The following is a 23,203-nucleotide window of genomic DNA, read 5'->3' on the forward strand; positions in this document are numbered from 1 at the left end:
TTTATATCTACCTTTTTGCCAAACAGCAGGGTCAGTGTTACCAACCCACTCTCAATTCCAGCTCTCTCAGACACCACAATACTAATTTACACAGGGGAATGGGAAAACAACAAAGTGATAAATTTCAACGCAGAATTGAAAGGTTTTTAAGAGAAGCGGGATTTGGGATAGAGCTCTAGAGCCACAAATTAAAACACACCAGATTGCAGTCACGAACTCTGGCTAAGAAACAAAGCCACAGGTGGTAGAGCTTGGCAGTGCGAAGCCACCATGCTGCCTGCAGTGTTGTCAACAAGAGAGCTTGTAGAGGAGACGCTGGTCTGCCTTTCAACAATTTACATGAAGAAAATACTATGAGAAAATAACAACAGATTCCTATACCACATATACATAACCAATTTTAATACCCAGGCTAGTCATACCACTTTAGGCTGCATTCTGGCCTCAACAAAGCAAGTCAGGGTAGGGCAGCATTTGAATAGGAGAAATCAAGGTATACTTGCAAGTTTGCAGTGGGTGTTGTGCAGTGCATTAAATGGCTCTTACTTCTCATTCAACACCCCGAAGCCATTTTAGGCTGTTTGTTGAAAATTCTTTTTTGAAAAAAGTATTTAAAAACTAATTGGGTGAAAGGGTCAAACTTTAGTTGGTTAACAGCATTCAGATGGTTAAAATCTCTTCCAGTCCAATCCCAAGATGGGGGTATCATTGCTATTTCTAAACTTATTTGAGAAGAGTATACTACAAGATTGTACACTACAGAAGTTAACACCAATCCATAATGAGCTGCTTACTTAAGAGAAACAAATCTACTCATGCATTACGGATGTCATCCTAAACGGACGTGAGAGAGGTGCAGGCAATGTACGGCTGTGACCTCTATGTAGCTGGCAGGATGACTGTACCAGTGACTGGACAACTATCATAATCTACTTAGTTTCTGTTAATGGACATATTCCTCCAAGCAAGATAGAAACCCAACATGTCAAGAACAGAATGAAGATGAAAAATATTGATAAAAATCCACATAGGGAACATTTAAATTACTAGCTATTGTATTTTGAGATTTAGGGGACTACAGCATCTCTTTGCTTTTGTGAAAAATCAAAGCTAGGCATGTAACAGGAACACACTCTTTATACATACATTCAATTCCAAACCTACAAAACCACAGCAAAATATTTTTAAATGACTGCACCTTTCAATTATTTGTTCAAAATAATTCGATTTTCCATACTGATGCACAGAAACATTTTTAGTCACTCATGTTGACTTTTTTTGCCATTCCAAATCCATTAGCAACCATGCACTTACATTCAAATAACATTCTGTTGGGAGCTTTCAATCTGAAAAAGTTATGGTTTTTGCTTCCATTGGATTAAAAACATTTTACTTTGTTGCATTAGCTTGAACAGCCACAAACCCAAAGGAATAGAGTAAAAATATTTATAAACATGCTGTTCAGCACTGGGGAGTAGGGAAGAAGTGATACATTTCATTTAGACATAAATGAAAAATATTTTTCTATTCAAATTAGACTGTATTAGTTTTGGTTAGTGGCAATTAACTGTTCATGAGATGCATACTAACTCATGACGCCAATAATAATGATCATTGAATCTTTTTTCCCCTAATTTGAAATCATGCAAGCTTAAAAATGCCTACTTTTAAACAAAAGTTTTAGATCTTTTGATACTAAACTTCATCTGTAAATAACTATCTTTTACACTCTGAAACTTACAATGCTGTTTTAATTTAGGTTTTAATTCTGTTAAAATCAATAAAAGACCAACATTGGTATCTATTCAGAAGAAAACCATTCTAAGCAAGTACTTAAAGAAAATCCTCTGGTTTGCTGCTTATTTTACTCTACATTTAGAGAAACATTCTATAAAAAATGCTTTTCTGAAGCTTTGACTCTTTTAGGCATCTTCAAAAGAGTAAGATGGACAATCAGCTTCAGCCTTAATGTAACATGTTGACTTCCTAAAAGTTTATATACTTTACATTCTAAAAGATGTTTCTTTTGATAACATAGACCACGTACTGTTGGCTCTCTAGAGCTGAAGATGATTCTGGACATATCTTTGCCTTTCCTCTACCCAGTCTTTTCCCAATGCACTTCTGTTAAGTCTCACAATAAATGGGAGGTGTCACAGCAATTTTTCAGGTAAGATTAATAGAAAAAAACCCGAAATCTTATGTGTAGTTTCATATCTAAAACTTACAATTATGCACAAGATCTTATGTTCAGTCGGATACAGTGAAATAGTGAGCAACCGCAAATATATTTGTCAAAATTCACATTTTTACATGGCATCCTTGACTTTTTCTGGGCACGTTTTTTTTTCCTCCTTCAATTGGCAATGTTGAACAATCTGCTTGCCTACAAGGCACACAATAATCATTCTAGAGATTTGTCAAGCTCTACGTTGTATGGTATCTTTGTGGCTCATCTGGATAATAAAGAAAATACAGCAGTTCCCCTTCTACCCATCTCCAAGACACACACACAATGTTTCTCTGTTCAATTATTCTAGATTCCTGCTATAACAGTGTACGTAGCAACACTTCATCCTCTGCAAAAAAGCTCTATAGTAAGTCATGTAACAGAGAGAAGAGTTTACCTGCAGTGTCACAATGTCTTGCCGAGAGAAGGGCTCATCTGTCAAAAGATCCTTGTAGCTCTTTGGTTTTATGTTCAGCTGCTCAACTGCCTAACAGCCAGGCAAAAGACACAGATATTAAAAGTTGGATTCTAATGTGTAAATATTACAAGTAAATATGTGATACCAATAAAACCTTAAAGTACAAATGATAAAGAAAACAATTTCACCCTTCATTCTCAACTGGCACCTGCAATATTTTCATTGCGTGCTTTAACAGATGAGAAGCTTTTGTCTTTCATCCCTACAAAACTCGACAGTTTTGTGTGGTTTGGTTTTTTTTTTTAAAAAAAGAACCTTGCAGTCTCCATTCCATAGTTATACATATCATTTTAACCAAATTAATCATAAAAGTACGGCCAAAATAAAAAAATCTCGCTTGCAGTTTTCTAAGTTAAGTGTTTTACAGACGGTATAAGACAGGCAGCTTTAAAAAGGGGTCCATATCTCCCCCACTGTCAGCACCCCTTGGGGAGACACGTGTGTCCCAGGCCAGCTCATACAACAGCAGAGTTGCATTAGCCCCTCACACTCTGTCCACCCTGACTGCTGCACCTAGCCTGCAGCAACACTGCTGTTCACCTGAGAAAATTAAATGACGCTCAACAAAGCAGCAACATGTTATTTCATAGTGAGAATCAATGTGGAATAAATGCTTTGTCGTTATGAACAAATACATCATACTGCGAGATGACTATGGAGGTCTACCTGCAAAAAAACTGAATCTGTCTTATTCACTCAAATATCCTCTATCCTCCTCAGATGAAAGTGAGAGTATTTTTCTAGTACCTCCAGAAGACTGTAAATTAATTCTATGCTTATAACAAACCGATAAATGCTATTGCTTCAAGGGGTACACCACATGAGAAACAGACCCTCTTGGCACAGCTGGCTTAGGAAGCCCGGTATTATAAATTGTAGCAAACTGAGCAATAGTTTTACAATATCAACAAGCATTTAACAAAGCCTACTCTTAAACTCATTCTTGCCTTTTAACCACAGCAATCAAAGCATCATGCTTCCAGAAGGAACAGAAAATACTTTCTATTTTAACCTAACCTTGACTGCTCTCACAGCTGGAATAAAGACAGTTCAACTACAACAGAGCAAGTTTTCAAAAATGTGATGAATCCAGCCTTTTCCTTGATTGCAATGATTTCAGCTTTTTCCTCTCTCAGTATCTGAAAGTCCTACTGAAATTTCCCATCAGATTTCAAAAAGCAGATGTTTCAGTGTTCAGACTTTTTACAACACTGGATATGGATCCATTAATTGAAGGATTTATTTGCTACTGAAAAATAAATAAACCTTGCTTTTACAGTAAGGATTATGCAAACAAGTCACAACTGAAATTCCACCTGCGTTTACACAAATGTTCACAAAACACAAATAAAAATGCAGTTCAAGTGTCCGTTAAGGCATTCTCTCTGCTCTTTCCCTAGTTCCAGTTAAAATACTCTTTTTTATTCATTGATATAAATAGAAATGAGGCAATTTGTGTTTTGGTGATGATTCTCTATCAGAAAGAAGACAACAGAAGATTTGTCTATTAGTTCAACTGAGGAGCATATAAAAGCTACTCATTTTGGTCTACAAGATTCAATGCATGCAGATTAACTTAGAAAAAGGTTTTAAAAATATCTTTTAAATCATATTCTAGGCTTGTTTCTATTTTGAAGGCAAAAGTTGGACAACAATTTGTGAAGTCAGTTCATCTCCTTGTACTTTAATTTCCCTGGCTGTAAAACAAGGATAAAACCTACCTATCTTTCTAAAGCATTTTGTGATTGTGAATGAAATGCATCAAGTATAAAATATTAATAATGAAATGCAACAGAGAACCTACCTCATAGGCAAACACATTTCCAGTTGTCTTGATGGCCACAATATGGGAGTTATTGGTGAACACAGTAAACAGCACTGGACAGTGGTATTTACCTGGTGGAGGGGAAAAAAGTTTAAATTTGGCATGAAGTCCCTGCAACTGTTTTGAAATAGCTATTTTCTGTTATTTCTGTGAAGGATATTTACATTAATTTTTAATATAAAGTGTAACTTCAGTGTGTATTTAATGGTGTTTTAATTATGCTTTGATTCTTCAGTGTCAAACAGAAAAAGTAACACTTAAGAGAATTATAAAGCAAGCAATGAAAACGCAGTTTTGAAATCTACTGCCTTCAATCCCCCAACACAGAACTTTGTCCAACTTGCTCGATACGTATCAAGTACCACAATATAATTGTTATTGTGGTAATCAAAGCTCTATTGATAGCATGAGCCTGTACCTTGTAACGCACCCAGTGCTCTATTTTCAGTGAACAAAAAAGTTCACAGCAGCTGTTGTGCTTTTAGGAGAGGAGAGCATTTTGTATTCAAATGTGGCAAGCAGAATGCCATTAAATCTGAACATGTTATTCAATAAGGAACCCAGCTTCTGCTCTAATCAAGCTGTGAATTTTCCCAGGAGGGTCAGCATAAATATTAAGCATGTCAACAACAAGCAAACTGATGGAAGGCAATGTACAAGTAAAAAGAAAAATGTCTGGATGATCTCAGCAGAAAGCAATTATAAGAAAGTTATTAATACTTGATCAGTTTGCTAGACCTGGGGGTTTGGGTGAGATTTTTGAAATAGGTTGGGCCTATTTGGTTCTTTTTTTCCTAATTACCATCTGAAAATTAAAACCAGCAGGGAGACCAGAACAGAGACTGCTCACAGCACCTGCAAAGATAGGAGAGGCAAGCACCTACAGAGTATTTACTGATTAACTGATCAGCCAGAGGAGGCATTCTGACCTCCAGCACGCAGACACAAGTAAAAGCTGAGGACTGTTTCTGTTAATGCCACCAGAGCTGAAGGAAAGCCATTACCACAAGGGTCTGAAATTCAAGAGGAAGTTTAGAAGGGGATTTTTGGGTATGGCCCAACTGATGGATACAGAAACAGGCTGGTAAAATGTGAGGCCTCACTCCAGCTGCGTAAAAAAAGAGCAAATCACCGTATTTTCAGTTCTAGCAAAAGCAGAGCTGCTGAGGGTACATGCTTGTTGATCTGGATAGAAGCTACTCAGCTAAGGAGGGATCATTAAATGGAAGAAACTGCAATATCTGAAGACCTTTTTTATTGTATAGGTGTGAACAGAGAAGATCCTACATACATAGCAACCATTCTACATGTTAAAATTTAAAGAAAAGTTTGCTGATAAGACAGAAATGCAACATTTTACTCTTCCTCTTTTGTTGCATCTTCCCTTGATCTATTAATGACAGCATGCACCTTTTTAAGGAAAAGGCTTCTGAGACTGCGTGGCTGCCATCGTTCCACCCCAGCATTATGAACTGGACTTCTTTAAGAAAAGCACAATATTGCAGTATCTTTCAAAAACCTTGGCCAGAGTGACTATTGATCATTTTTTAACACTCTGCTCTTGAGACAGATGGAACACAAAATGTGGAAGAAATCCATCAGCTAGAGAAAAGACCTTGTAGTCTATGGACTATAGGTAAGATAAGGAGACAGACACTCCAGAATTTTATTCCCGCCTAATCCTTGCCACTCTTGTTTCAAAGAAATAATTATCTGCCTTGTAAAAGATGAATTCATCTCCACTGTTCTCTTTTATTCCCAGCATCCTCTCTTAGATGGCAGATTTTATACCTTTAACCCTGCAGAAATAGAATTTGAGGCTGCTTTCTTGTGTGCTGCTATTCATAAAATCCCATGTATTCATTTAAGTCTAATCCATTTTTTAAACAAAAAGTTTCTCAAAACCAAGTAAATAGCAAGTAATGCCATAGGCAAGTTAAAAAAAGGTAACTTACTATAAAAATTTAGCCTTTTCTGAAAATTTTCCGTGAAGTAAATAGTATCTTACTGCAGTAGTAGCTATAGTAAAGTGAAATTGCTGAATAATTTACAGCTCCCCAGTGTAAAGAAAAACAGAAATGGAACTTTAAAGGTAAACATGTCACTCACAAGAAGCAGTTATTCTACTCAAAAAACAAAAACCATGATAGCAAACACAAACTACGTAACTTTACCATGAGTAAGTCAAACCAGGATTTATTAAAGCACTTATTAAGAAAAAAAAACCCACACAGAAAATTAATGCACTTACCTTCACTGTTTTTAGCAAAATTCAGCTTTATAAGTGATTTGGCATCTAGTTTCTAAAGAAAATGAAGCATTAAAAAAATTAATCACAACGGAATCTAACTATGGAAATAAAAGGAAACTGTAACATCAGTGTTAGGATTTTAATAGTACATAATTTCTTAATAATATATTGCAAGTTATCTGAATCATCAGAACGCTGGGAATTTAAGTTACAGGCAGCCCACAAAAACAAGGCTCACCAAGCCTGAGAACTGGGATACATTTATTTACAGTGTTGTAGTTTGACACAGTACAGTGCTAACCAGAGTGAACAAGCTCTGGGAAGTTGCACAACTCTGCCTTAGCACAAATTGAAAGGGGAGTTTGCATGAAAAGCTAAGAGGCAAAGATCATTGCTGCTGATCAGAAGTGACAATTCAGAAGGGACCTCTGATGAAAGTCATAAAGCCAGCAAACCATTTTGGCGATCAAGCTCACTACCTTTTCTGAAATAACTGTAATTTTTCTTTTACTTCAGGGAATGTGTAGTGGAGCCCACATGATAACTAGCAATAATGAAGAGAAATGGAGGCACAAATTCTCTGGAGAGGAGACTGGGGTCATGAAGGCAGACCCAGGAGGGATCTTTGGCCAGTTAATCCCCAGGTAACAATTCCACGGAAGAGGGAACCGAGATGGCAGCTGAGGCCAGGAGGTCCCGCAGGCTGACGAAATGAGGACAATGTTCTCCCACGCCAGAGAGGACACCACAAACTAAGCTAGCTCCTACTCTCCCACGCTTCATCAGAAGAATGCCTATGGCATTTTTCTGCTGCCTTCTCTCTGGAGGGGCCTTCTGACAGAGGGAGGGAAGAGCTATTGGGCTGGCAAGCACTTCTGGACGATCAGGCTGCTCCCTCTCCGCAGCCTTCCCCAAGACATGAAAGCCACAAGCATGCCCAAAATAACAGTGCGCCTTCAGTAACATGATGAGGCAGGCCCACGTATGCCAGTCATTTAATAGAGTCAGTATGTGATTTGGGCACATCGCCGGCATGACAGGGCATAGCATGACTGGGGTTGCCCCACCAGCACAGCCCGCCAGGATGGTTAGGTAGCGCTTGACTGGAGCACCCAGTTGGAGACAAAGTCCAGCCCAGCAAGCTGCAAGGCTGAGTCAGGATCTTGATATTAAAAAAAACCAACAAACCCTTTGATTGTATCAGCTGTCAGAGGCAGTTTCATTGCCAAATTGATCGTTAAAAGCACACACAGCACAGGCCTTTTAAAAGAAACAATTGGTTCTCTTCTCAAAACACGCACCTGAACAGATTAGGGAGGTTTTTATAACCCAGACAGCTCTTTATAAACAGCTACGAGTGGAGATCTGCCAGCCGTGGTACCGACGCTGCTAGTTCAATCATTATGGCAAAAAGCGATAACGAAATCATGTGAAACTAAGTGGGCTTTTTCTGTCTAATCAAAATTCATATTGTTGGTTCAGAGAGTACATGTTATGACAGCTGGACTCATTCGTTTATAGGAAGGCACTTCTCCAATTGTTTTCAGCCAACTGGCAGGCTCATTTGCTGCCAGAAAGGTAACCATCTGCTAATTTATTAGCAAGAAGAGCAATGAGGGCTAGTAGGAATAAGATGGGAAAGGGAAGAAAGAGGCCAGGTTAGGTGATATTTAGTTAGGCAATGGAAGACCAGTGTCGCTGTTTTTCCTTAAGCAGATTCTCAAAATATCCAACACCAACATCTGCACACTGCTGGGGTACAAAGAAAGACAGCAAAGGCAAGGGCAGGTCCTGAAATGACTAAGTGAATGCAGAGCTTTATTAATCTTCTAACTAGAACAAAATTGTCAAAGAAGTAGTAGGGGAACAGCAGAGTTGCCAAAATGAACATATGATCCTGGACAGATCTGTTCAACCTAAACAACTTGTTAACACAAAGTAGCATCCATCTGTGCGCATGTTGTACAAGAGCCCAAAAATTATGTTCCAGAAACAGCTTCTTTAGAAATATGACTGCTGGAAACGTTGATAATTTCAAGGAAGGCCTTTACGTTATCTTCCTGGCAGACTTGAACTATCCCCAAAACATATGAGCAGGTCATCTTTAAACAAAAATGGAAACAGTTCCCTAAGAAACAGTTTAGTGTGACTGAAGATTCAGATTTATACCTCGACAGAAATTTAGTGGAAAAGACAGACTAAACTGCTGTACAGACTTTAAAGGTAGCAAAAACTGCAGTACGCTGTTTCATCTGTCAACATATGATGCATTGTTAGAAATGCTGCCAAGTCCTCGGACTCTTACTCCGTACCCAGGGAAATAGTATGGTATTTCAGGTCACATCTTTCCATAATATGGAAAAAGGTTAGTTTTCAGCATCAGTTACTCATGGTGCATCAGCTGCTCGTGCTGGCATCTGTTCCCCACTGAGACCAGCACTTATACAGTCTTGTATGTCAACAGTAAATTAAAAAACAGTGATTTTCATGCAGAGGCTAAAATACATACACTGCCCTGGCGTCTTTTTCCAGGATGAGAACTCTATACTGAAGTGCTCTATGAATGTTATAAACTTTTGTTGCCACAGACTGGCCTCCTATCAAGCTTATGTTGAAGAAGTGACCTTGCCCTCTGGAGCAGCTCTGTGCTTCAGCTCAGCTGGCAACTGCTTTGTGCTCAAGCAGTCCCATGCTGTATCACGAGGGAACTTCGTACCTCTGATGAAGGATGTTTTTTGTGCAATGTATTCATGAAAAGGGATGGAGATGGACCAAGAGTTGTATATGAGAAAATACGTGGGGGTAATATAATTAGGGTAACACCTCAAAAATATTTTGAGAAGTTGATTAATGCATGGAAAGAGAAGAGGAGGATTTAGTGTTTTGTCAGAGGAAACCTTTGGAGCACCAGAACAGCAAAACCAGGCAATGATCTGCTACAAAGGATTGCCATGGCCTACAAAGGCAGCTCAGTGCCCGAGACCAGGCTGCAGCATCGGGCAACTGCACACGGAGCAGCCACAGAGGAGTGAGTCCAGTCTGCATGCCAGGACTTCCAGTAGGTCCAATTTTGAAAGACCTACACGTTACACAGGAAACTATGAAAGAACATGATATAGAAAACCTACATAATTTTTTTTTTCTTCTCAAGTTCTTCATTTCACATGAAAACAGGGTTATCGTGTGTGCGTGAATCTGCTTTTATTTATTCTCCATCAAAAGTCAAAGCTTTCCAAGCATCGTCACACAGTTTGTTGCCATGGAAATGACCATTATGCCACAAACAGGTGCCAGTCTTCATGGGAAGAGACAGCAGGAGTGAATGAATCCTAAAATGAGTTAAAGTACTTGTTTTCATGTATTTCTATTACTGATGAAGCATAAGAGAGCTCAAATATTGTGCAGACAGCTCAAGTTCAAAACTATTTCCAACCTGAGTTTCCCCGACACACACCTACCATCCAGTTTCAGCCAATCTCCAGTGAAGAAAGCAAGGAAAAAATAATGTTTATTAAAAACACTTGATCTAATTAAAATTCTAAATTCTTAATGAAAATGAAAGGCCACAAGCATGCACCACTTCCCCTAAGCAGAAATAAGGGCTGCATATTCACTTCTAAAAATATTTTATGCAAGAATACTGGAAAGCAGACGCATTTCACGGCATGTAGTGCCAGCTGCTCCACAGCAAGGAAGGGCTAAAAAGACAAACCCAAAAACCCTGCAAGCTTTTTTTCTCAGCTGACTCCTCTCTCGCATGCACACTTCCACAAAGGCAGCCAAGGCTACTTTTGGCCATGACCTACTTTCTTGCAGCAGCGAGAAGCCCCACTGCCCCGTGCGCTGTCATCTGTCAGCTGATAGCACTTGTTCCTGTGGGATCCCAAAGGGCCGCATCCTTTATTGATACCCAAAGCAGAGGTTGTTACAATGCGTAGGTTAGTGGGGCACTGTGGCAGCTCATGGATGAAGCACACTGACTGTTTTGAGTTAAATCATTCTCTGTCATCGCTGTGTGTCTCATGAAGATATAAACTACAATCCCTGCGCATCAATTAGTTACACTCTCTGAATCCCTTCGGTCTGAGGCTGCACATTCTTCTTGTTAATGAGGCTCTGACCCTGTTGGATACGCACCAACCTGAAAAGCAATCAAAACGGGCTCATTTGATTCTCTACACATTCTCTCACACGGGTAGAGTTAGTGACGTGCGGCAGGAGTTGTATTTAGTAAATACAGACTTTCCCACTCTATCAACAGTAACTGATTTAGCGTTAAAATGTTCCAACACTTGGGGATCGGACACCCTTCTGAATGGCCTCTGACAGGAATACACGATAATCCAGTGAAGCTATCGTGGGGAAAAATTAATGTGTCATGTCTGAACTGGTTGACAACATCATCCAGGGCTGACGTGGCCATTTGGGAGGTTCTCATCCCACCAAAACAAGCAACACAGTTACTTCAAATAGAAGAGAAAGCCAAACCAAATACTAATACTAAAACACAATGTTGCCTACCAAGTACCAAATTTAGCTTAACAACAGCAAATGAATTTTGTATTCAATTCTTTGGTTCCTTTAAAGATGAGACCTGTTATTTTTTGCATACAACTCCATATTTTAAAAAGCTCTCTTACAATTTTCCCTGCTATAAAACTTTCAAGAAATATGGGGATATCAAGTGAATGAGTAGTATTGGAGTAACTCCATGTATAATGTTACTTATTTCAGATCTTGTAAATGGATTTAATGATGATAAAAGGCATTGGAAGTCCTCAGCAAGTCTACACATTATGGGAATGTGATTGGAAACACCAGCTCTGTTTTAACAAGATAAGTCATCTTCACATAGTTAAATATTTCATGAAAAATTTGGGGTCAGCAGCCAAGAAGCCAGAATAGTCTCATGATTCAAGGTATCGTTTCTATGTTCAGTTCAACAGCAAAAACACTAGATATTTATCATGTGGACAACTGTCTACCAAATGCTAAAAAGATACCCTCAATTTACATTCTTGGATGAAGCTGCTGTTTAACTGCAGCTTTCACCTACTACTGAACTGGTATGAAAATGGACACAAAAGATCCTTCATTACCCGCTTCCAGACCACTGTATTTCCATATTTAAATTTTAATTAAACTGACACTATATGGTCACCAAAGCCTTGTCCAGAGAATCATAAAGATATGCTTGATAACACACATGGCTCACAGATACTAGCAATAATGTTGCTCTATCAAAGAGCACATTAACAGAAATTACTATGAGAAAAAGATGTGTAGTTTCATGTGCAAGATTAAACCTCCAGTCTTAATGCAGTCAGAAGTCTATCAATCCAGAGACCCACAGCCAAATACAACATGGTTCATGGAAAAAAACGCTTTGCAGAAGCATCAAAAAGCTAGTCTCCAATTTTAGTGAAGAACAGGCAAGTAAGGATCTGTGGGAAACCTCATGCTACATTTCATTTAAGGCTAGAGCATTTCACAGCTGCTAGTTTTTCAAGTGTCACAATCACAAAACTCGATCCGATGTGCACACTTCCACCAAAACATGGAAAAGGAAAAAAAGAGACCATCTGTTTGGTCTGTAAAACCTAGATGTAAATACTTTTTTGCTGTAAGGGAAATAATGCATTAGGAATAATGCTAGACACATTTATCTGCCTGTGTCCAGAGCTGGCTTACTGGATAAAACACTGCCCATCACCAGCACAATCCCCATCAGCAAGGTGTGAAGAAGTCACAGCAGCTTGGTCAGTGACTCATGACACTGGAGGGTTTTAAACATCTCCTTTTAATAAAGCACTTGAACAGTAAGTCTTGGCAAATCTCATCATCTTGCCCTCAGTTTCCCAAAGATACAGGGAATTGAAAAATAAATTCCCCTTTTAGGACAGATAAAGGCTAACTCTTAGTGGTGCTGGGTGCACTACTGTAAAACACACAGATACAACTATCCACATGTTCGTCAGTAACAAAAGAGAGTGGGAAAGTTTCAGAAAGCCCAACAGAAAAGGAGTCATCTTCCAGGTCATCAGCCTCACCAGGACCTTCATCGCCTTGACCTCCCCCCCCTCCCGTGTTTTATGACCATTTCCAGTTATGACACACGACTTTCTGGTCGTTCCTCCAGGCAGGAATCATGTTCTCATGTTTCTATCCAGGGGCCTTGAAAATTTATGGTCACTAGTCAAACATTAACTCATTTAGACTGTTGACTAAAAGCTAATAATTTCTGAAGCAAATGAGGTAAGATGACATGGTTCAGTTGCTGCATATTGAAGAGTTCATCTCATTCAAAGTGGATTCTAGGCATTTGAGCAGCAGCTTGTGTCTGCTGTCCCCAGACAAAAATGCACCTGGAGAGAGATGCTTAATGATGATGGCTGTAACCATCCGTGCCTGAAAGACTGCTACAGGCCACAGAAATACAGGCAGCAACATTCAACTGGAAACAAACAAACAAACAAACAAACAAAGAGAGAAAAGGAAGAACCACTGATCATCCTGGCTAACTCTTATTTGTAAATAAGTACCTGCTTCTGAGATGACCCAAGCTATCAAGAGAAAATGCAACAAACGATCATATTCTGACAGCACCCTTCATGTCTCAACACATACACTGAAGCTGTTTTCTGTCTTACACTATCATGTGTAATATATCTAAGTATTATCAAAGTATTTCAGGAAGACATTAGAAAATATTTCCACCACTGTACCAGGCGTTCACCCAGCATTTACTGTGTATGATTAAGTCTGTTCAAAGAAGATAAATTAAAATTAAACAGATGCAGAGTAGGACAACTGTGACCATTTAGGGTATAGAGAACTTAAAGGCAAGAAGAACATCTGACAGGAAAATACAAGTCTCAACAAGAAAATGTCAAGAAAGCATTAAATTTCTCTGTACCAAATACACAGCTGTAAACACTAACAGATAGAAGAACAGATTTGGCACAAATACAAACGAGACTAAGCTGGTCAAACCCAAAATTTACAGAAGATATCTATCAGATGAAAAACGATCAGAAGAACCTCTCGGCAGTCACAGCAGGAAGAAAGGAAACACCAGTTCAAGACAGAGCACACAGTTTGCAAAGCAGATTGTGAGAGAGCCGAAGACCTCAGAGAGTCTTCCAGTTTTCTGTTCCTGATCATTTCACCCTTCTTTCTGCAACACATGAAAACTAACTAAGCTGGATTTGTCTGAATAATTTTTCAACAACAAAGCTTCCCTTGGTTTTATTTCTGTAAGCTTTGTTCTCTGCTCCATAGTAAGTTATTACTCACCCAGAACAAAACTGTATTCCCATCCCCCGCTAAAACTTTTCTTACAAATAAACAAGAAAAGAACCTCCCTCCTTCACTTCAAATGTACAGGAAAAAATAAGTTTAACAAAAGGGAAAAAAAGCAGCAACTGACATTTATACCTAGGCAATATCTGAAGACTTCACTTGAGTTGAATCAGACAAATTAAGAAATGTACTTTGAATTTCAAAGCTGAAGATGTGCCGACTTCTTCTGACGCGTATGTGAAAAGCATTCTCTAGAGGAGAATTAAAATTCTCATTTTATACATCACTTACGCTACAGTCAAATGAGACCTGAAGTTACTGATCCACCTAAATGATGACTCATTTCCAAAGCCCCAAGGAGAAAACGTAGCAGACTACTTGGATTTCAGGTGCTGTGCTCTGATGTTGAGGGAAAAACAAAACAAAACAATTAAAGGGGGATATGTCTCACTTCTGAATTTTTCTACATAATAAAAACTATCTCAATTGGTCAAATTATTTTCCTCTTAATCAGACAGTCCCAGCACTCTAGATATGGAAGACTGACGTGGAGATAGCCTGCCTGTGGAGGGCTGCACAGCAGTTTCCTCTAGATATTTTTTATCTAGACAAAGAATGAAAATGCTCAGAGTAAGCACAATCTGTTAGAAACAGTAAGAATGAAGAAAACTTTTCAAGAGGAAAAAAAAAGAAAAGTCACAAGGAAAATCTAACTCCTGCTGCAGTGTGCCATCTTTAGAAGACCATCAAAATTGTAAGATAGTATTACCGGCATGTTGCAGAAAGGTCTAGACAAGTGCTCTGAAAGTGCATCACACTGAACATTATCTACAGCTATTACATTTTCCTGACAATGTATTCCAATGGCAGCTACTGCTAGGCTGGCATGAAAGAGGTCACCTTCAAACCACAGATCCTTGTCTGATGACATCCGTTATTTGCTGCTCATTATCTACAAACATACCTGGAATAACATAATTAAAAGCCATAGTCACTGTTGATTTAGCCAATACGGGTCACATGAAACTTGAACTTGTCCTCTCCCCCGTTCAGGCCAGAGACCCGTTCCACTCAACTCATTGCTGGATGAGTTTTGTTTGTGATCTTGATCTCGACACCTCTGACTCAGCAACATGTGAAGCTCATGCAATCCACTTACAGGAATCCATTCCTGAAACACACAGGCTCTGAGCTGATTATCTGATAGAGGTGGAGAGCAATTTGTAGTGAACTATAAAGCTTTGGCTGGAATTTAACCTGTACTTTAACACCTGTTCCTACAGTACTTGATATTTCTCATACTCCTGACAGGCTGCAGTTGCTTTATTCAGAATATTGCAAAAGACAAAAAAAATACCTAAGCCCTCTTTCTCATTATGTTCACTTCTCGGGTGAAGAAACAATTATCAGTGCTTTCTATTTCTGTATCTGTGCTTTCAAAATACATACATGGTAAAAACACTTTTATGTTTAAGGAAGTTTCACCTTTGCTCTAATTTCTGCATCCTTTTCAGGCAGGATTTCCCTTATTTAGACAGCCAAAGACTTTTTTAGTGCATAAAAAAAAGTGCTGTAAGGTTGTTCGTTCATTTTTAAAGTGGGATTAATAAGTTCAGCAGTAAAAAAGTAATTTTCTCCATATCCTCTCCATTAACCTTGTCAGCAAGCTCCTCTCACCACAAGACCCGCAACCGATTTCTGTGAGACTGACTGAAATCTAGTTGATCAACTTGAAATGAAACCATGCTTTCACAATAAAATGAAGTAACAATAGCCACCAGCATTTGGGAGAGGAATTAGCTAATAAACATATTTAAGGAACGTATTTGAGAATGACTTTCCAAAGTTTTGAAATAACAGACTTGGTTGCAATTTTTTCTTTTGAGGGTAAGAAGTTATTGGTTTTGAAAGTGCCTGTAATTAGTCAGGCAAGCATCACCCTACCAACCTTATTTCAAACAAATTATTAAAAAAAAGGGTACTGCTTACATTCCTACCTGAGCAGTGCTGGAGTGAGGAGGTGTCTGCTACAGGCTCTGTCATTGCTGCAGGGCATTGCAGGTACAAGATGTGTGTCTCTAGGTGCTTTCAAAGCGTGGATCAGACAGGCTTACTGCATGAGGCAGGCACCTGTACTGCTGCAATTATTTGACCATATTAGTCAAAATCTCACCCCAAATCATTTTTATTTGGTAAATACAGGATTAAGAATGTGGGAGAACAATAGCAAGTATTTATCTTGTACACAGAGCAAAACTTTGGGTACAGCTCTCTCTTTTAAGAAGGCAGATGTCCTACTGGGAAAAGTCAGATTTTCAGCCTTCCTACTCCAAAGTTAGTCCTCATTTTCCATGTCAGTGGCTCTGCCTTCTACTACCTCTTTATATGCCCCAGACTCCTTTTTATGGTTGGCAGCCCAAGCAAAAGGCTTTCCCAACCCTAAAAAAAATCCTCAGAATTTATAAAAATTTTCCCATTTAACCTAGTAAGAAGCTAAAACCTTGTGACACTTAAGAAAAAGCTCTCTCTGGCCTGGAGGTCTGGATCCTAACCTTGCATGAGACAGGGCACAACACAAATTGTGCTCTGCCTCATTTGGACCAGAAATGCGACTCCTAGTCTCATACATCCACCACACAGCATCTTCAGGTCTCTTAACCTGACTCTTAGGCATATGTTAAGCCCAAACTAAATTAACTCGACTGAATCCTGTTTGCCCTTCAGGACATACACATGCAGCAACCACACAGCTGGGCGTGGCCCTTAACGTGAGGATTGCCTCTCTGGGTTATGCAGGATCAGCAGACACATGGATTTTAGTTTGCTCTGAGCAGTGCAGAAAGAATACACATAGGTGAACCCTCTATGAGAGTTTAAAAGCAGATGCACTTAAAACAGTCACAAAATTGTCTTTGGAACAAAGCCTTAGAAGCAAACACCAGAGATTAACTGACTTTCAACTGTCCAAAATAACTAAATTCCCACAGAAAAGGGGGGACAAGAGGCAAAGACCTTAGCTATTTCTGATACAGGGGAAGAGAGGTATTTGCCCAAGGTTACAGAGCCTTGAATGGGGCTGAATTACAACCACAATTATTTGGTCTGCCCACACGCAGTTAGAATGTCACTGAACCAGAGCAGAAAAATAGTTATTTATATCAGAAACATTACAATGCAAAGGAGAAAAATAGCTCAGCCCACATACAACATATCCATGCAACAATTTCCTTGAAATTCCTGTCAGAAGGCATGCTGATCTATCATCTGTTCATATTTGAGATTCCAACAAACCAGACAAGCTCTGACCAATCTCACTTCTTGGAAACAGGTACTCCTGAGCCCAGCTGGCTGACTTGTGTGGGCATGCTGGTCACTGCTGTCATATCGCCGCTACATGAAACGTTCTGGCAAGCTTGCAACTATCTGCAAGCCCAAGAAGCCAAAGTGCTGTTCTCAGTAAAAAGGAATGAGCTAACTATGACTTTCCTCTTTATTTTACGCAATTTTAGTATAAACATAAGATGGTGCAGTGTCCTGACAAAGCTGACAAAAAAAACCTAAGTGAGCCAATGCCATCTGACAGGCTATAGTTCAGCTGCAAGAGATGCACTGTTTCTTCCAAAATTATTGGTGTAGTAACATAAGTATTTTTTACCCCAATACATTATTAAAAAGGGGGAAAAAGATAAATCTAAAGTTACTTTCTGGAATAGCTCATGGGAAACTCTAGACAAAGGTCAATAGTGATTTGTTTCTCCAAATGGATATTGGTGTCCATACTGCATGTCAGGAGAATGTTCAGAAAAGCAAGAAAAATAAACTGTAAACCATAAGGAAGGAAAGAAAAAAAAATTAAAATATTTTAAACATATCAAAGAATAACTGTGATCTTGGCATTGCAAAATTTCTTTAAAAAGGAAGGCTGGTCCAATAGTTTAGGACTCAGAAGAATCAGAGAAGTCACTTGTAGATCAGTTCACAAACATCCAATTAATAAAAGACTAGCACAGTCCTACCCCCTGGGAGCACTGTGAAGATAAATATACTAATGATTGCAAGGCTCTCCAGTTCTCCACTGAGGGGTCCACTTCAGAAATAAGAGAGTTAGACAGAATTAGTGAGTATCAAGAGTGCACCATTAACAATGCCATTTCCAAGTAGCCTATTGACTTCTCTAAAAGGCCTCTAGCAAACTGTAACAACAGAAGTACAAGCCACAAAGGATTTCATTATTATTTTTAACTTCAGGACAAAAAAATGGAAAAATTCTCCAGAGCCTCATCACCAATAACGAATCATGGATCTGTGCAAAGTAACTTCATAAGTCACTATACAAAACATGGCATTGCAGCAAATCTGGCTCAATTCCTTCTTAAACAAACCTGGAGTCTTAAGTTTCTGTAAGTCACCAACTCATTACAGAAAATATTTTCTGGTTTCCACAATGAGCAAGCTGTACAAGTTACAGAAGGTGCACACACAATGATAGATTAAATAGAGGGCAGTACAGTCTAGAGATGTCCAAGCTCAACTCATTGACTTCCTCTGCCACCTACCCTGCCTTGTCCCAGCACCCCCATGCCCTTCCTGCCTGATGCCATCCTCCCCTTCTGAAAACCAGAGCTGGCCCTCTGGGAAACAAAGGCTAAATTACTACACTCCCTCCAACTTATAGCTCCACAGGGCTGGATTCAGCAGGGCTGTGTGCTGTTCTGGAGAGCAAGCATCTCTTTTTTGTTCCAAGTGGTCTGGAACACCTTTGTCCTGTGGAGGACACAGCAGTACAGCACAAGTCCACCACTGAAGAAAAGGGAAGAAGAAAGGGCTTCCCAAACAGAGTGATACAGAGGAAAAGGGGATGCATGTTGAGGAGAGCTGGAGGTGCGCTGCAGATCAACTACAGAAGCACAAGTCTGGGTAAACTAACAGATCTCAAAGTCCAACTTCATTTGAGCATTTATGGTTCACCAAGTATATTCTGCACAATCTCCCTTTCTCTGTATTACAGAAGACCACTAGACACATTACACGTCTTGCTTAGCATTCACCCAAAGTAATTTTAAACCACATCACGGTTCACAGTCTGAAATAAGAACAGGTGTCATGGAGCTGCTCTGAGTGGAAAAAATTCATCTGGCAACACCCCAAAACTCCCAACCAATGCACAGAGCAGCAAGGTGGTGAGAGGCTGGCAAAAACAAATTAAATAGCTGTAATTCAATTCCTTCTCCACAATACATTGGCCTCTTCATGTGTGAAGAAAGACCTTCAATCTTCTCTCCATCGCATAAACACACTTGCAGTTTGCTATAACTGAAGATATTGAGTCTCAGACAGCCTGTTCATGTTTAGAGTTTGGAATGCTGCATTTGTATTTAGCTTCTCCTCGTATCTGACTGCTGGGAAAATCTTTAATCAAACACAAGATGTTTCAATGGTAATCTCATACCACAAAGCCATCTGCAAATCAACCAACAATCCTGTGCAATGGCTGCCACCTAATGCTCGGGAAAGTAACTGCACTTACTGAAGGAAAAGACAAGTTTCAGTAACTCAAGCAACAATTTCTGTTTAAAATTTTCCTCTGTGCCCTCACAAACAATGCACTCTCTTTTAACACACCAGAAAAAAAAAAAATTCCAACAAGGAAATATCTTCAGTTCTTCGTATTTATCTGGTGCTTTACAACTTCACGCTACTACAGAAAGTGCTCCCTTCATAATAATCATTTATGCAGAAAAAGGGGGGAGAAAAACCACTAAGGGCTGATCGTAGTGTGAAATCCCAGTCTCACAATGAACTATCATGACAGAGGCAGGTCAGAAGTTTTCTGAAATATATTGTCAAGATAACTCAAAAGATTTTGCAGCTTAAGCTTACCATTCATAATATCATCTATTAATCTCTCCAATCTGCACAAAGCCAAATATCCTTTTGGTTAGGAAACATCACTGCAAGTTTAATCACAGATGGCGAGGTGAGCTTGCCAGCCCCTTGCCCTGTATGGACTAGAATTCTGCTTATACGAGGCAAGCAGTACAGAGCCTTTTCCGTCAATGACCAGTCAGGCTTTCTGGGCATCACTAGCAGTAACAAAAGAGCTCGTATTTCCATCTATACAGATTTTAATTATGCCACACCTGTAAGAAAGGCAAGATACCCTGGGAGTTTATAGAAATGAACTGCGCATTTTCTCTGCCATACTATTTACAATCCAATCCAATGGGGGGGGGGGGGGGGGGGGGAGGGGAGCTCTCCCCTTTCTTCTGCACACACAGTCCGGGGCTGATTATTTTCTACTACAAAGATCATTAGCAGGATGACAGCAAGGGGATATCAGGTCTCAAATCCAGAAGCTCCCCTTTTTTTTTTCCAGTTAAAAAGAGATCCCTAGTAAATCTCTAAATTAATTTCAGCAAACGTGATCTCACAAATATCATACTTCAAAATAGCATTCCCATTCAACTTCTTTTGCTTTCATTAAGGCATTTTTGTTTCTCCCACACATTGAATAGGAAACTGAGCATAAGGAAAGCAAAGACATCGTGTGAATGCACCCATCATTACTTACTTCTCCTGTGATTGGATTGGTTCCGTATTTCTTTATCCAAGGAACAATGCTCCTGAAAAGAGAAGGAATAAAGTAGTAAGTGACAAACACCATCAGAAACCTCTATTGATGAGCATGATTATTTTTGCCAACTTGCTAAGACCAAATGATGATTACACAGCTGTAACCAGTTCAACAACACAAAAATAAAATTAAGTACAGACAGTAACTTACAGTATGTCAAAGACTGTCCCATCTGGTGTGCAAACTGGGTATTCAAATGGCTGCAGAGACAAACTAGAAAAAAAGTACACATTCTTTTTAGCAAAATCAACTGGAAATCACGATGACAGAAGCAAATAACATTTTGCTGATTCACTTGCACATTAAATCAAGGCCTATACCAGTGAAAATACTGAGTGGCTGCCAATACCCACTACCCGATTCTACATAAATTAGGTTAACAACAAAATCCATGAAAGGAACTGGTGCAGTTCAGTAATGTGTAGCTGCCAGCACTCACAGCCATAGAGCCACGGGATGCTGTAATACCCCCCAGCCCGCTTCCATTGCCATGTTGGGCCCCACCAGCACAAAAGATGGTTCAAGCAGAAACACTCACTGCCTTTGCACTGAAACGGGCTAGGGAGTAACTGGCAATCACCTTCAGCATCCCCTGCTAGTGATGCTTCCATAATCCAGCCAGCTTTTAGCCAAGCAGCAGTAGTTCATAGATATGGATGCTAACTTCTTGAACTATTCCATTTACAAGAGGATTTCTAACCCACCTCTACTAACTCCCCTCTTTCACTCCAGCACTTCAAGCAGTAAACTCTAAACACAAAAAATTAGCATAAATATTCCTTCAATCTACCTAACCACTGCCTCAGAAAGATGAGTGATTGACCAAGCATATTCTGAGCAGGGAAAAGTAGATTCAAGCCCTGATTACGCAGATTTGAAAGACTGGGATGTACACGATAATCGTTCTGAATTATTTTATCACTTGTATATCCTTTTAGCCATCAGCTCCAATCTCTGCAGACACTAATCATGGAAAGTATAGATATTGTTTCAGTTCTTATTGAACTTTTTCTTGTTGCATTACTATCATAGCAGGCACAAGTCAATGAAAGTAACTACCTCCGAAGAACATGGCTTCAGTGTCAACAGCCTGATAAATAGATCATTTAATATATGATAATGTAAATTTGTTGTCTTACCTGCAGTGATCAAATGATAAACGTCTAAAATTAGTTCGTGGAAGGTCTGTTTATGGAAAAAAACACAACAGAATTTTAATAAATACATAGTATTCTAGGTAACAAAGAAACATTTGAAAGTTACATTTTGCTATATATGTGGTGGCAAGTTACTGATGACAAGGATAAATACACTAAACCTTGCAAAACTGTAACTAAAATGGGACTTCTCCTGCAGAGCACAAGTACACTCCTCAACTGAAATTACACAATCAGAAAAAAATCAAAACAGGGCTCTGACAAACCGACAGCACTGAGTTTAAAGTTGGCGATTAACACTGTAATCACCTTCAAGCTCTGCCCTAGCAGTGGGCACAGAACTTGTTGAAGGCAGGGACAGCTCATCTGGGCGTTAAACCTCGAATTTCTGCCATTTTCACGCTGACCGGCTCCGCTGATTTTAGGCCCCCCAATTGCAGAGCCCAGGGGTTCAGAGGGCGGTTCGGGAGAAGCTCAGACACCTCTGCTGCAGCCAGAGGATGCTCTGCTCAAGGAGGTCACTTCATCAGCCACCCCGCATTAAATGACCCCACTGAAGTCAATGGCGGGGGGGGGACGACGGGGACGGACCCTTCACCCCTTTACCTGCTTTCTTGCCCCCGTAGAACTGCGTGTACTCCGCGCACGTGATGTACCTGCCGAGACAGCGGAGTCACTCACAGGCAGCCGCAGGACACCCACGCCCTCCCCACACCCCGCGTGTCCGCGCACCCCCGGAGGCCCCGAGGCACCCCCCGCCCCGCCGGGTCCGCCCTCGCGCCCGCTCACATCTTGTCCTTCTGGTGCTGCCTCTTCCCCATGGCGGCGGCTCAGGCCGGGGGCCCTCGGGGACGCGGCTCCGTGGGTCCCGCCGAGCCGCCTGCACCCGGACGGCTGCGGCTGCGGCGCCCTTCCGGTGCGGGTGCGGCGGCGAAATGCCGCGCCGCGGAAACACGGGTGGTGGGCGGCGTTCCGGGGCCGGGCCGGCCTGAAGGGGGCGGGAAGCGCGGGAGCGCTGAGGGGAAGGCGCCGATGGATGCCCAGGCGCTGGCCCGCCAGCAGGATAAAGCACACGCATAAAACACGTGTGGCCTTTCGACTGTCTGAAGGCGAGTCTGTTCCCTAGTGCTTGGCGCCTAGCTAAATCTAATTTTATTTCCGTTTTTGCTGTAGCTCCGGTTGGGTCCTCCCTCACCGGCGCCAGGGCAGGGACGCCGGGGAAGCCCCGAGGGCGTTTTGGTGGCGTTTTCTGCCCGGGTCGCCTAGCGAGAAGGTCGAATCCCCCCTGTGACCTTCCCCGTTTCCCCGTCTAAACCATTAATTAAT

The 23,203-nt window shown here is 40.4% G+C and overlaps 1 protein-coding gene across 1 annotated transcript in view; it reads right to left on the reverse strand.

The window, feature by feature from the left end:
- The window catches only part of PPIL2 (peptidylprolyl isomerase like 2), a 79,343-nt gene extending 56,623 nt beyond the window's left edge, over positions 1–22,720 (reverse strand). The window contains exons 1-8 of the mRNA XM_076352730.1: positions 22,667–22,720; positions 22,484–22,533; positions 21,860–21,905; positions 20,871–20,933; positions 20,658–20,709; positions 6,785–6,836; positions 4,513–4,604; positions 2,628–2,717 (exon numbers count right to left, since the gene is read on the reverse strand). Coding sequence (XP_076208845.1) covers positions 2,628–2,717; positions 4,513–4,604; positions 6,785–6,836; positions 20,658–20,709; positions 20,871–20,933; positions 21,860–21,905; positions 22,484–22,533; positions 22,667–22,698 — 477 coding nt within the window. The 5' untranslated portion in view covers positions 22,699–22,720. The remainder of the gene's footprint in view (positions 1–2,627; positions 2,718–4,512; positions 4,605–6,784; positions 6,837–20,657; positions 20,710–20,870; positions 20,934–21,859; positions 21,906–22,483; positions 22,534–22,666) is intronic.
- Between the last annotated feature and the right edge of the window lie 483 nt (positions 22,721–23,203).

The sequence above is a fragment of the Aptenodytes patagonicus genome, chromosome 15, assembly GCF_965638725.1.
Source record: "Aptenodytes patagonicus chromosome 15, bAptPat1.pri.cur, whole genome shotgun sequence".
NCBI classification, from domain to species: Eukaryota; Metazoa; Chordata; class Aves; order Sphenisciformes; family Spheniscidae; genus Aptenodytes; species Aptenodytes patagonicus.